Genomic DNA, 15,305 nt, shown 5'->3' with positions numbered 1-15,305 from the left:
CAAGAGGCAGCCAATCCATGATTCTCTCTCATCATCGATGTTTCTCTCTGTCTCCCCCTCTCCCTTCCACTCTGTGAAATCAATAAAAACATATTTTAAAAAATAAAAATAAAAATAAAAAAATTTGTCAATTACAGTTGACATTCAATATTATTTTATATTTGTTTCAGGCGTACAGCATTGTGGTGAGACACAATTTACAAAGTGGTCCCCCGATAAGTCTAGGACCTACCTGGCACCATCCACAGTTCTCATGGGATTATTGACAATATTCCCTGTGCTGTACTTTACATACCTAGTTACTTTCTTTGTATTTTTCTTTTTAACTTTTATAATAAATAACTATAATTTTTATAAAAGCAATCAAGTTGTTAAGGGAAAAGTTTTTTTTCTCCAAAATTATCTCCTCTTTAGCCTTAATTGTATTTCACTTTCACTGTGATTTCTTTTCTTTCTCACTACTGTCTTGTCTGTGGAAATATTAAAACAACGTCTGTCATGCCATCATGACTCGGGACTGTCATTATCCATTTCAGAGTTCTATTCCCCCCTCCCCAGGAACATCCCCCATTAAACAAAGTAAAAAGGTTTTTCCAAATGAAAATGAATGGTATTGCTCTGTCTTTCCCCTAATCCCTTTTTGTTGTTGTTAATCCTCACCTGAGGATATTGTTTCCATTGCTTTTTAGAGAGAGTGGAAAGGCGCAGCGGGTGTGGGGAGTTGGTGATGAGAAAGAGAAACATCAATATGCCATCGATTGGTTGCCTCCCACATGTGCCCCCACTGAGGCCTGGGTTCGAACCTGCAACCCAGGTGCATGCTCTTTACCCAGAATCCAACCTTCAGTGCGAGGGCTGGTCGCTCTAACCAGTGAGCAACACCGGCCAGGGCCATCTTTCCCCTAATCATAATAGCTATACCAGTATTCCGCCCTGGACAAGTGGCCCAGTTGGTTGGAACATCGTCCCCATATGCCAAGGTTGCGGGCTTGATCCCCAGTCAGGGCACATACAAGAATCAACCAATGAGCCCTAGCTGGTTTGGCTCAGTGGATAGAGCGTGGGCCTGTGGACTGAAGGGTCCTGGGTTCAGTTCCAGTCAAGGGCACATGCTTGGGTTACGAACTTGATCCCCAGTAGGGGGTGTGCAGGAGGAAGCCAATCAATGAGTCTCTCTTATCATTGATGTTTCCATCTCTCCCGCTCCCTTCCTCTCTGATATCAATAAAAGTATATTTTTTAAAAAGAAGCAACCAATGAATGCATAAATAAGTGGAACAACAGGTCAATGTTTCTCTCATTCTTTCTCCCTTCTTCTTCAGTGGTTCTCAACCTTCCTGAGGCCGCAACCCTTTAATACAGTTCCTCATGTTGTGGTGACCCCCAATTTCATTGTTACAAATTGAACATAATTAAAGCATAGTGATTAATCACAAAAACAATATGTAATTATATATGTGTTTTCCAATGGTCTTAGGCGACCCCTGTGGAAGGGTCGTTCGACCCCCCAAAGGGGGGTTGAGAACCGCTGCTCTAGATGAAATAAATAGACACATTCATGTCCACCAGCTGGTGCCCTGCCTAGCACCTATGGGAAGTTGTGTGGGAAGTTGTGTTCCTTTGGAGAAATCTCTCTCCCGCGAGAGGCTCTATATTCCTGTCATCTCTGTACTCCTTACACTGTACATTGTGGGTGCTCAATAAATATTTGTTAAACCGAAAAAGAAGCAATCATTTACTCCAACAGGCTCTACACGAGGAAAGGAGGGAGCGAGGATGGGAAAGAAACTTACCTTCTAAGGGTGGAGGGTGATGTGGGAGGGCCCCAACTTCAGACACGGGTTTTCTACCTTCGTCACCACTTTCACTCCTCTGGGTCCTTTCTGTCTAGGCTGTCCGCTTCTTTCCCTCCCTCGCCTTGTCCTGTCTCTGCCAGATCAGTGACCTCACTGTCACTGGGAGGAGTTGTCACACTCTGTGGCCTCACACACCTGCAACCTGAAAGATAAACAGACCAACAGACGCCCGAAGGCCCCCCGATGAATAGCACGGACGGAGAAGGCGGCCAAGGCGGCCAAGGCAGACAGGGAACAGCCTGGCTGGCGTCAGACAGCACAGCGGGGGCCACGGCTAAAGCAGTGGGTCGGTATTTTCACCTGACTCCTTCCTCTTCGTCTCCAAAGTTTAAATGAAACTGGGGCCTGGCGCATAGGCCTGGCCCTCATCACCGAACCACCAGGCCTGACTTCTGCCTGCCCCCAGCCCCTACAGACTCCGACCATCCTGTGACCTCATTCCCCGCTCCGGGTTCCACGTGCCACTCTGTGAGGTCATCAAGAGAGGATCCCTTTCAGCTTCCCACCCTCAGAGGCCCCAAGAGCCGGTTCCCTGACAGATCCGTTTGGGGTGGTTTCAGGCTGGCGCTCTCAGCAGGTCACCGGCCCTGCGCCTGGAGGGCTGATGTCTCCAGACAGCGGGTGATGCGTCCTTTTGTCCACTGATTCCTTGAGGATCTTCAGAGGCCGGCGTTGGGAGGCCAGCAGCAGGGTGGGCCCCTCTCCGCAGGCCATGGACGGCGGAGTCCCCTCGGTGCGGGAGCTGCCCCAGCGGCTGTGGCCGGGCCCGGGGGGCGGAGAGCAGCACCTCCTGCGGAGCCTGGCGGCGGCGCACGCCTTGGGCGGGATCATCCGGCCGTGCTACGGCCCCCTCGGCCTCCAGAAGCTCCTAGTGACCGCCAAGGGCGAGACGGTGATCACGGGGTACGCCACGGCCATCCTGGGGGCCCTGGAGCTGGAGCACCCCGCCGCCCGGCTCCTGCGGGACGCGGCGCTCAGCCACGCCCAGCACAGCGGCGACGGCGCGGCCTTCGTGGTGCTGCTGGCCGAGGCCCTGCTGGCCGAGGCCGAGCTCCTGCTGCGGGCCGGCCTGCCCCGCGCCCAGCTCCGCGAGGCCTACGCCGCGGCCACCGCCGAGACGCTGGAGCTGCTGCCCTCGCTGGCCGTGCGCTCGCTGGGGCCCCTGGAGGACCCGTTCTGGGTCCTGCACACGGCGATGAACACGCACACGCTGTCCCACGCGGAGTTCCTGACCAGGCTGGTGGCGCAGGCGTGCTGGGAGGCCCAGGAGCAGGACGGCACCTTCCGCCCCGAGCGCCTGGGCGTGTGCGCGCTGCGGGGCGGGCAGCTGGACCGCTCGTGCCTGCTGCCCGGGCTGGCCGTGCCCGGCAAGTCCTGCGGGAAGGTGACCGCCGTGGTGGGCGGCGCCCGGGTGGCGCTCTTCGCCTGCTCCTTCGGCCTCGCGCATCCCAATGCGCCCGCCACTGCCACCATCTCCAGCCCCGCCGAGCTCGCCCGCTTTCAGATAGGGAACGAGCAGATGACGGAGAAGCAGGTGCTGCAGCTGGCCACGGGGAACGTGAACGTGGCGGTGGTGTGGGGGGACGTCGAGGAGCGGGCGCTGGCGCAGGCGGACCGGAGCGGCATCGTGGTGATCCAGGTGAAGGCCCTGCGCGAGCTGGCGTGCCTGAGCGAGGTGCTGGGCACGCCCGTGATGCCCTATCTGCTCCCCCCGCTGCAGCTGGGGAAGTGCCAGCGCGTGTACCCGCAGGAGCTGGGGCAGGGCTCGGCCGTGGTGTTTGAGTGGGAGGGCTCCGACACCCCCGCCCTCACCCTGGTGCTCAGGGCGGCCACTAAGGAGGGGCTGCGCGGGGCGGAGCAGGCCGTCTACCACGGCATCGACGCCTTCGCGCAGCTGTGCCAGGACCCCCGGCTGCTCCCGGGCGCCGGGGCCACCGAGATGGCTCTGGCGAAAATCCTCGCGGATAAAGGCGCCGCGTTGGAAGGGCCCAGCGGGCCCGCGCTCCTGGCGTTTGCCCAGGCCCTGCGGTCTCTCCCCGCCACCCTGGCGGAGAACGCGGGCCTCGTCGTCTCCCAGGTGATGGCAGACATGACGGCCGCGCACCAGCAAGGGCACTTCCTGATAGGAGTGGGGGTCGAGGGGATCATCAACGTGGCCCAGGAAGAGGTGTGGGACACCCTGGCGGCCAAGGCCCAAGCGCTGCGGGCCGTGGTGGACATCGTGCTGCAGCTGGCCACTGTGGACGAAATCGTGGTGGCCAAGACGAGTCCCCCGCTCCAGCAGGACCCGGGTCCCTGCCCCACGAAGGCCCAGGAGCACCCGTCTTCTCCCAAGACACCCGCACCCATCACACGCTAAGATCCCCCTTCCTCATGCGGGAGGAGAGGAAGAAGGCCACAGTGGAGATTGGAAATGAGAGATGCTGACGGATTTCTGAGAGGCTCTGCTCACCGTCCACTGGTTTCTTGTGATGAGAACTTTTAAGATCTACTTTCTTAGCAAACTCCAAATATACAATACAGTATTGTAGACTACCATCCCCATTGTCTCAGGACTATTTTTTCTTATAACTGGAAGTTTGGCCATTTGTACTTTTTGACTACCTTTCACCCATTTCACCCACTATCTCCACCCTGCCCACCCCCATCTCCACCTCTAGTACCACTAATCTGTTGTCTGTATCTATGCGTTTGTGTTTCTTCATTTTTCTAGATTCCACATATAAGCAGATCATATAGTATGTCTTTCTCTGACTTATTTCACTTAGCATAATGCTCTCAAGATTAATTCATGTTGTTGCAAATGACAGAATTCCCTTCTTTTTATGGCTGAATAATGTTCCATTGTATACATGTACCACATCTTTTTTCAAAAATAAGTTTATTGATTTTAGAGAGGAATGGAGAGCAAGAGAGAGAGAGAAACATCAATGATGAGAGAGAATCATTGATTGGCTGCTTCCTGCACACGCCCTACTGGGGATGGAGCTCGAAACTTGGTCATGTGCCCTAAGAATTGAACCTTAACCTCCTGGTTTGTGGGTCAACACCCAACCACTGAGCAACACCAGCCTGGTTTTTTTTAAAAAACTGATTTTAGAGAAAGGAAGAGAGAAACATGGATTTATTGTTCCACTTATATATGCATTCATTGGCTGATTCCTGTATGTGCCAGGACCTGGGATTGAACCCACAACCTTGGCACATAGGGACAATGCTCCAACCAACTGAGCTACCCAACCAGGGTTGTACTCTTTATCCCTTTGTACTTGGACACTTAGGTTGTTTCCATGTCTTGGCTGTGTAAATAATGCTGCAATGAACATGGGGTGCATATTATCTTTTTGAGACAGCAATTAAGTTTTCTTCAGATAAATACTCAGAAGTGGAATTGCTGGACCATATGGCAGTTCTATTTTCAAATTTCCAAGGAACCTCCATACTGTTTTCAATAGTGGCTGCATCAGTTTACGTTCCTACCGACATAGCACCAGGGTTGCCTTTTCTCCACAGCCTCACCAATACTTTTTGTTACAAATTCATTAAATATAATTGCTTCTCTCCTCCCTCCCATGTTTCATTTTCTGTGTGTTGTTTTTTTCCCACTGGTTTATTTCAAATTCCTAATCATATAATTCTCAACCATTTCTTTCTTTCTTTGCCCATGGTTTCTACTTTTCCATGTCTCTGGATCTATTTTGTTCATCAGTTTATTTTGCTCATTAGATTCTATATGAGTGAGATCATGTGATACTTGTCTTTCTCTGATTCACCTATTTCACTTAGCATGATACTCTCCAGGTCCCTCCATGCTGTCTCAAAGGGTAAGAGATTCTTCTTCTTCTTCTTCTTCTTCTTTTTTTTTTTTTTTTTTTACAGCTACATAGTATTCCATGGCATAAATGTTCCACAGCTTTTTTATCCACTCATCTACTGATGGGCACTTGGGCTGTTTCCAGATCTTAGATATTGTAGATTGTGCTGCTATGAATATAGGGCTGCATACATTTTTCCTGACTGATGCTTTGCATTTCTTGGGATATATTCCTAGAAGTGGGATCACTGGGTCAAATAGCAGTTCCATATCTAAATGTTTGAGGAAACTCCATACTGTTTTATAACCCACCTCCCATCCCATGAGTCACTCCCTAGGCCACTCCCTAATGGCAGGAGCCACACCTGAACTGTGTCAAATACTTACAGGGCACTGTTGACTACCCCCTCAGCATCCATCCCCACCCCATCTTCAAGTAGATTTCAGTGCCACACACTTACCAGGAGCTGACCCCACGCCTGGTCGAAGGATATGTTCTGGTTGGTTTAACTTGGTCAACACTTTCCATTTTCCTGGCCAATCCCTGGTCCAGGGGCGGGCCTGGGCCCAAACAGCCCAACCAGAGTGAACTGGAGGGTTCTGGCCTGGACCACAGGCCTAGAAGTCCAATCTGTCCTGCTGGACCCAAATTAGGAAGCACTGGCTTTATGGCTCCTGGCAGCCTCTCTGTGGCCCGAGGGGAAGCCACAGGGTTCTTGTTTGGGTTGATAGTTGTCTCTCTCTAAAATATGCGCATACAACCTAGGTAAAGGCAGATGATGTAACAGACCCAGGGAGTTTCCAGAACCCGCCAGGCTCACACTGCCTGTTTGGGGCGGTTAGGACTAGATTTCTACTTCCCAGCAACTGACTCGGGATCTCTTGGCCTCAGCAGGTAGACAATGCGTCCCTGTGCAAGGATTCCTGAGGAAGATGGGACAGTTCTAGCTGCTGAACAGAACCCAGGAGGAAGGGGAAACGAAACGGGGCTTCCTTCTGCTTATGGTAGAACCAGTGACAGGGACCCAGCCTAGTGAGTTGGTGACACTGAGCCACAACTCCTTCCCTTCCTCCACCCTAACGTGCTGAAAGCCCACGCCCTCTGAGACTGCCCTGGAGGAAGGAGGCACTCCCTGCCAGGTATCTGCCCACCTGGGGTCAGGGTGAGGGCAAGGCATGACACAGGCTGGGAACAGCTGTAAAAAAGGCGGGTGAAAAGGTGGTTTTGGGGGCAAGTTTCTCATTCTCCTTGTTAAAAAATGGCCAGAAATAAAGCACACAAATCAAACACAAAATACAGAGAGAGGAACCATTTCCCCCAACACTGTCACTTACAGGTGTGACTAGATACACACTGCTGGCAGGATCAGACATGAAGGACAGTTTGGTTCGTCCGTCAGAGCCCTCTGACGAGCTCATGGAGGACAGTTGGTTAGTCCATGTGAACACAGCTAAGGTACCGTACCGCTCATTCATCAAGGATTTATTGAATACCTACCTATTCTGTGCCCTGGAGATACGGCTCTGAAAAAAACACAGAAAAGGCTGCGGTATCCAGGAGCTCACATCTTGGTGGAGGGGAGGCTAAGGGGAACAGATCTTAAGTAAATAAACAGGATTTCACACTGTGCCCAGGCTCTGCAGGAAGTAACGGCCTGTCAGGTACTAAGTCAGGCTGGAGGGTCCTGCTGTAGACAGGGGTCAGGAATGCCTCCCTGGGGCACATGGCTAAGCCATGTGAGCAGTCTGAAGGCGAGCTGACCCAGACAGGTCAGGAAACAGCAGGACCTCAGGTACCTGGCGAGCAGTAAGCGGGAGCTGGAGAGGCCTGGGGGTCCTAGAAGGCAGGGCCTTGGAGGCCAGGCGGGAGCCTGTTGGGGCCCCTGTGACAGACGGGAACACAGCTATGTACCTGCCATTCTGCACACATGAATAAGCCATGACTTCCTGGTGGGCCTCTGAGGACTCTGACCTGGGTTTAAGTTTGAGATCTCTCACTTTAATGACCTTGAGAAATCTACTTGAGTTTTTCTCATTCGAAAAATTAAGAGTTTCTTTGAAGCCAAAACACTTAAGCTCCAAACCTCAGCCTCATCAGTCAAGCAGCCATTAACAAAACTAGCACAAATTTCACACACACACACACACACACACACACACACAGCTTAAATTGTTAGAACAATGTGGCAGAGATATGAGTAAATTCCCCCCAAAAAACTGATTATGATTCGGGGATAATACACTTTGTCATTACGTTTCCAGCTCCCGCTTACTGCTCGCCAGGTACCTGAGGTCCTGCTGTTTCCTGACCTGTCTGGGTCAGCTCGCCTTCAGACTGCAGGAAGGTCCTTTAAGAACTCGATTTTGACCCTAGGTCTGGGTTGATCTGGCCGCTCCAGTTCATTTTCCGTTTCAAAAACCCAAGCAATAACCATCTTAGATATTTGTCACGTGTATCCCGTGCCTCCGTGCTAGCTGGGGGGTCTGTCCCCGTGGCTGAGCCGGGGAGGAACTGCAGGGCGGGGGGAGAAAGGAGGGCGCGCCGAGACCCCCGCCCACTGGACACCGAGAGGAAGCCCCGGGACGGCTTCCGCCGCCTCCGACTCAGGGAAGAAAGGGAACTGCGAAGTGACGCCAAGCGGAGGACGGGGCAGGGAGGAGCGAGTGGGCAGCGCTGGACGCGGGGCCCCAGGGTCCGGCGGGGCAGGGCCGTGCGGGTGCAGCCGCTCGGGGCTCCGGCTCCCGGGGCGCAGGGCAAGGAGAGACGGGGAGACGGGAAGCCCTTGGAGCGGCAGAAGCGAGGGCAGGACTGGACGGGAAGGACGAGGGCGCCGGCGGCGGCAGACGCCCGCAGGAACCGCAAGCGAGCGGCCAGCGGGGCTCGGCTCCCCCCAGGGGCCGGCCAGTGGAGGCGGGGCGGGGGGGCCGCCCTGCACCAACGGGAGGGAGTCGGCGGCACGAGGACCAATGAGAGGCCGAGGCGGAGGCGTGGCGGAACGGCAGGCAGAGAGAGGGCCAATAGGAGGCCGAGGCCGCGGCCGAGAGAGCGGGTGACCCTCGGCCCGACGCCCGCGAGGGGAACCCGGAAGGCGGTGGGGGCGGGGAGCGGGCTGACAACCTGTCAAACCTACACCGGGACGAACTAGGTCACGCGCCTCCCGAGCCCGGGCGCCCCCGCCCAGGGAGGCCTGGCCGCGCCGCTTCCTGTTCCGGCCGGCGGTGGGGGCGGGGCGGCTTCGGCACCTGCCTCCCCCGCCGCGGTCGGCCACCGGTGCTCTCCCAGCTCCTAGCGCTCGGCCGCACGGTGTCCCCGACCGCGCAGATGAAGACACGGCCCACCCAAGCGACCCTCCACTGTGGGGACGCCTCACCCGGCGGCCGTCCGCACGCCGTTCGGCCGGGTCCCCGCGGCCCGCGTTGGCGGCCGGCGGCGCACTACTTGGCGCGGAAGGACCCGAGGCGGCGGAGGGATCCGTGCGGAGCGGCGAGGCCCGCCCACCGGCCGGGTGGCAGGTCCCACCGTCGGGAGGACCCAGCTTCCCCGGCGCCGGGCTCTGGGGACGGCGGCCTGACTCAGTGCGGCGGGGCAGAGCACCCTCGCCGTCGGCCCTGCACGTCTCCCAGCTGGCTCCGACGCGGAGCGCTCGTTTCCCGGGGAATTAAACGCAATGGACGCCTCGGTGAAAGCCCGCGGGAGCCCAGGTCCCGGTCGCACGCTCGCTTCACCTCCCCCGGCGTCGGGTCCCGGATCCCGCCGCTGGGACCGCTAGGGCGCAGTTGCTCTTCGCTGGCGGTCAGTCCGCAAAATGGGTGTTAGCGCGCCGTCTCTAATTAGGCAGCACAAGTGCATTTCTCCGTGCAAATTTGCTCAGGACTTTGGCAACTGCGGACGAAAGGGCCACTTGCGGACCTGACGAGCTCAGGGAAGGCCTGCGTGGCGGTCTTGCAAACTGAGGACCTACCAATAAAATAACCAGAGGATGGTCTGAAATTAAGCTTTAAAAGCAGTTATGGTGGGTAGCCACCTCCTGACAAGGTCAGTCTTTACCTTAACGGAGCGTGATGACTTTTTGCATCTAAGATAACATACTGAAATGTCAGGGTGACTTGTAACTTACCTTTTTCCAGACCCCTCAGGGCACAACCGAATGTCCTGGGCCCCGGGACAGAGAGCACAAATTCCTTCATTGTTATTATCATGTTAATTGTTGATTTATCTATCCTGTACCCACCTCAGTAAAAGAAGTATGTGTCTATCATTTTACTTTTTTAAAAATATTTTTTTATTGATTTCAGAAAGTAAGGGGGGGGGGGAACACCAATAATGAGAGAATCATTGATCAGCTGCCTCCTGCAAGCCCCCTACTGGGGATCAAGGCCCCAACCCTGAATCGAACCGTGACCTCCAGGTTCATAGGTGGACACTCAACCACTGAGCAATGCTGACCGGGCTTTCATTTTACTGTTTATACAACCCCAGAGGTTTCCACGGCTTTGCTTTCTCCTGCTTTCTCCAGTCTCTCTAATCCATTACCAGTGGATTTCATGTAACCCACCTACATCTCCTTTGATTGTAACTTATAAAAATAGGTGAAAAAACACCATTCTCTGGAGCATTTATCCCAATCTGCTGAGCTTCTGCTTTCCAGCAAGTATCTACAGCTTGCCTCAAACTCACAAAAATTCTTTACAGGTTTGAATGTTTTTATGTTAACACAATGAATGGACCGTGAATATCAGGTTTTAATTTTTACTACTTGGCCATTCAAATTATGTTAACCCCCCCAAACTGTATAAAGATCTAAGAATGTAGATTGAAAATGCTAAAATTTGGATGCTTAATTTACATTTTTGACATAGTAATTATTTGAAGTGTTTCGTTGCAATATTACAATGAAATAAAACACTTCATTCAGATACCATTTAAATCTTTAATATAATCCAAGCATTGCACTGTACTCAAACATTTGCATGTGTTTTTATGCAAAGCTTTGTGCTCAAATGTTTTATTACTTTACCAAATGCATACTGTATTTCATCAGTAAAGTTTTATTCCGTTTTAAAACCTACAGGATTGGGAAGAAAACAATATATTGTGTTATCTATGTGCGAAATGTACAGATGTAAATTTGTTACATTTATGAGAAACATGGTCATCAAGAAAGTAAACTGGATAAAATTTTAAAAAAGAAAATGCCCTTTAAATTCATGAGCTTAATGTACATGAGCTTACCCATCAATTTAGCAGTAACATTCTAATACTTGAAGAACTACCATATTTACTACTCTATAGTATAGTATTATCAATAAAAGGTTGGGATAGATGCCAAATCTTTTTTATAAAGATGAAAAGCTGACAAAACAACAAATGACCTTATATGTTTTATTGTAGCTAATTCCTAATTGCCAGCTAATTTTCCAGAGGGAGTAGTTGTTCTCTGTTTTGACCAAATAGCAACCCTCAGTGTTAGAAGCTCTTGGCCCTCATTGGATATATGTAAAAATTAGCATATTCTCTTATGCCCAAAGTGTCTTTTAAAAATACTTTTATTGATTTTTAGAGGAAGAGCAATTTTTAAAAAATCCTCACCTAAGGATATTTTTCCATTGCTTTTAGATAGAGTGGAAGGGAGGAGGGATGGGGGGAGAGAGAGAGAGAAACATTGATGTGAGAGAGACACATCAATTGGTTGCCTCCCTTTGATGTGTGGGCCAACACTCTAACCACTGAACTCACAGTCCAGGGCAAGAAGGACTTTTATAATTCCCTACCAAATGCCTTGGCACAGTTTCATTTCTCAGTTGACAGTATATTTCCTAGACTAGAAGGAAAGAGCAGGCAACCTCTTTAGTTCTCTGCGAGAGATGGGCTGGTGGCTTTACCATGGGGGTAAAGACATCTTCATGGCAGCTCAGCCCGGGCTATGTGATTGGGAATTCAGTTTAGACAAAAAGGGGGAAAGATTCTGTGAATGGGAAATAAATATGCCTTGAGTTGGAGGTTGCCCACCAGTGGTTTACAGATGTGGTTTTTGTTTTTTTGTTTTTAAATATATTTTTATTGATTTCAGAGAGAAAGAGGAGATAGAAACATCAATGATGAGAGAGAATCATTGATTGGCTGCCTCCTGCACGCCCCTGCACTGGGGATCGAGCCCGCAACCCCGGGCATGTGCCCTTGACCAGAATCGAACCTGGGACCCTTCTGTCTGCAGGCTGACACTCTATCCACAGAGCCAAACCAGCCAGGGCTACAGATGTGTTTTGTTTAATTCTCACAATGTTTAGAAATTTTTAAATTAGTTTCCAATATTTGAAAAAATGGGAGATTTCAGATAAAATACTGAATTGCTTCTGTTGAAAATTTGACAGACATTGCTCACGTCTTGCCTGATGGTATGCTGCTGTAGCTGACTAGCTGCTGCCCCCTTTTAGACAGGGTGTACGTTGTTGAGCTCAGTACAATAATTTGGCCACTGAATGAATCTGTTGGAAATATCTGCTGTAGGTTATATAAAATTGTGAAAGACTTCATCACAGAGAGAACTTAGACTTAGGAAGAAGAGATGACCTTAAGTTTTTGTTGTAAATATATAGAATGAGCTCAGAAATGGAAAGTAATTGGAATGATATATGGCAACTGGATGTACCCCATTATTTCTCTTATCACTCCCCTGGTACACAGAAAGGTCAGGTTGTATCAAAGTGAAAATTTGAATAAAAAATGGAGCCCAGGCCGATCTGGCTCAGTGGATAGATCATCGGACCTCAAATTGAAGGGTCCTGGTTTCAATTCCAGTCAAGGGCATATACGTATATTGCAGGCTGGATCCCTAGACCTGGTTGGTTGGGTGTGTGTAGAAGGCAACCAATCGATGTTCCTCTCTCTCTCTCTGTCCTTCCCTCTCCCTTACACTCTAAGAACCAATGGAAAAGTATCCTCGGGTGAGGGTTAAAACAACAAGAAAGGAAATAATGTTCCTGTGGTATACATTCCACTTAGAAAGTCATTGCCTTGATTAAAATGAACCTAAGAATAGTTACAACTGTGAGAGATTATGTAAGAAGAAGGGATTCCCCAAAGGGTTACAGAGTAACAACCACGATGACAATGAGACAATGTCGACATGACTGAGCAATAACTATGTGCTGGACATTGTTCTAAACGCTTTATCTGGACTGTATCATGTTGTTATATTTTCATTTCCTGTTTGCTACCTACCTCACCTTACTTTTGTTCTTGTAGCTGCCTTGAACCCTCTAAGACCCAGGCATGAGGTAATTTGCGGTACCTTAGGATGCCACTAACCTTTGGCCATTATTGGTTCTACAAGTGCCCAGATGTTCCTTCTTTTCTGCCTTCCCCTGACTATATCCCTAGCTTGTCCTCCTGTCCTGGTCTGTGCTTTTCCCTGTTGGCATCAGACTTCTTACCTCAGCAAGAAATATTCCTGTCTTAGGGCAGAGAAGAGAGAGAATCAGCCAAGAATTGAGGCAAAAAAAATGTGGTAGAAAGAGAAACGAAAGAGAGAACTAAGATAGAGAAATGGAGATACAGAAACAGCCTCCACCCACAGGTGGGTCCAGATACATTGATGGGGGAAAGTTTAAAAAAAATGCATACTCTCACATAATAGAATGTTTGCAAAAGTTTTAATAAGATGGCCCAATGCCATACTATATAAAGAAAAAGCAAAAAAATGTAATTGTATATAAAAAAATATTTGGAAACAAACAAACAAACAAATAAATAAATAAATAATAACGTAGTTGGCCCTGGATGGTGTTGCTCAGTGGTCAGAGTGTCAGCCCTGTGCACCAAAGGGTCTCCAGTTTGATTCCAGGTCAAGTACCTGGGATGCAGGTTCAATCCCCAGCCCCAGTCGGGATTGTAAGATGTGTCTCTCTTACATAGATGTTTTCTTCTCTCCCCCTCCTCCTTCCCTCCCACTGTCTCTAACAAAAAACCCCCCACAATGGACATAGTGAGATTTGCAAGGATCTTAGTGAGAATTTCAAGAACCTTAGTGAGAACATCAAAGACATGAAAAGGGACCAGTCAGAAATTAAGCATATATTAACTGAAATAAAGAATAGTTTTCAGGGATCCAACAGTAGAATAGAGGATTCTGAGAAATCAACAATTTGGAATATGAGGAAGCAAAAAACATGCAATCAGAAGAGCAAAAAGAAAAAATATTCCAAAAATACGAAGATAGTGTAAGGAGCTTCTGGGACAACTTCAAGTGTACCAACATTTCCATTATGGGAGTGTCAGAAGAAGAGAGAGAGAAAAATATTGAAACCTATTTGAGGAAATAATGACAGAAAACTTCCCCTACCTGGTGAAAGAAATAGACTTAGAAGTCCAGGAAACACAGAGTCCCATACAAGAGGAACCCAAAGAAGCCCACACCAAGACACATCATAATTAAAATGCCAAGGGCTAAAGACAAAGAGAGAATCTTAAAAGCAGCACAAGAAAAGCAGTTAGTTACCTACAAGGGAGCACCCATACGACTGTCAGCTGATTTCTCAACAGAAACTTTGCAGGCCAGAAGGGAGTGGCAAGAAACATTCAAAGTGATGAATATAGCAAAGGCCTACAATCAAGATTACTCTAACCAGTAAAGTTATCATTTAGAATTGAAGGTCAGATAAAAAGCTTCACAGAGAAGGAAAAGCTAAAGGACTTCACCACCAAACCAGTATTGCATAAAATTTTAAAGGGTATCCTTTAAGAAGAGGAAGGAGAAGAAAAGATAAAAAATATGAACAATAAAATGGCAACAAATACATATCTGTCAACAACTGAATCAAAATAAATGAACAGGGAATCAAATAAACAAAATATACTGATGAATAAAATAGAACCAGAGTCCACTGGCGTGGCTCAGTGGTTGAGTGTCAACCTATGAACCAGGAGGTCACGGTTTAACTCCCCAGTTAGTTCACATACCCCGGCTGTGAGCTCGATACTGAGTGTGGGGTGTGCAAGAGGCAGCTGATCAATAATTCTCTTTCTTCATTGATGTTTCTATCTCTCCTTCCTCTTCCTCTTTGAAATCAATAAAAATATATTTTTAAAATAAAATATAATATAATAGAACCAGAGGCATGGAAACATGAAACAGACTGATGAATCTCAGAGGTAAGGGGTCAGGGCGTTGGAAGAGATTAACCAAAGATCTTATATGCATATATGCATTACTTAGGGACACAGACAATAGGGTGGTGAAGGCCTGGGGCAGGGCAGGAACCAGGTTGGGGGGGGCGGGGCATGGGGGAAGAAGAGAGGCATCTGTAATACTCTCAACAATAAAGATTTAAAAGAAAAGAACTAATGTCTATATGCCTGAATGAAAAACAAACACCCAAACAAACCACTTTCTTTCATTACCTGCATTAAAAGGTGAAGTAGAGTATTGGGAAGATAAAAAATGAGGACACATGTAGCAATAATAAACAACAACAAATTCCAGCCTGCCTTGGCTTTTTCTGCAGTAACAGAATTTTTAAGCAGCCAAATGTCTCCAGTCCCTTTTGGAAAAGGCAAGGGCCCATATAATGAATAAATAATCTAACCATATTTTGCCTCAGTAGGAAAAAACCTGCCTGTGCAAGTAACCATCTCT

The 15,305-nt window shown here is 49.2% G+C and overlaps 2 protein-coding genes across 3 annotated transcripts in view; one reads left to right on the top strand and one right to left on the bottom strand.

Annotated features, from left to right (window-relative positions):
* The window catches only part of XRCC2 (X-ray repair cross complementing 2), a 171,855-nt gene that overhangs the window by 3,202 nt on the left and 153,348 nt on the right, over positions 1–15,305 (bottom strand). For both annotated transcript variants that reach the window (XR_004975231.1, XR_004975232.1), the window contains one exon: positions 1,794–1,998. The gene's annotated coding sequence lies outside the window, so the exon portion shown is untranslated. The remainder of the gene's footprint in view (positions 1–1,793; positions 1,999–15,305) is intronic.
* Positions 1,996–4,396, top strand: CCT8L2 (chaperonin containing TCP1 subunit 8 like 2). Its single transcript, XM_036356094.1, has one exon. The coding sequence runs from the start codon at positions 2,569–2,571 to the stop codon at positions 4,213–4,215; it is 1,647 nt and encodes a 548-aa protein (XP_036211987.1). The 5' UTR covers positions 1,996–2,568; the 3' UTR covers positions 4,216–4,396.

Source organism: Myotis myotis, unplaced genomic scaffold (assembly GCF_014108235.1).
Source record: "Myotis myotis isolate mMyoMyo1 unplaced genomic scaffold, mMyoMyo1.p scaffold_m19_p_25, whole genome shotgun sequence".
In the NCBI taxonomy this organism is placed as follows: domain Eukaryota; kingdom Metazoa; phylum Chordata; class Mammalia; order Chiroptera; family Vespertilionidae; genus Myotis; species Myotis myotis.
This window is presented reverse-complemented; position numbering and strand designations above follow the sequence as displayed.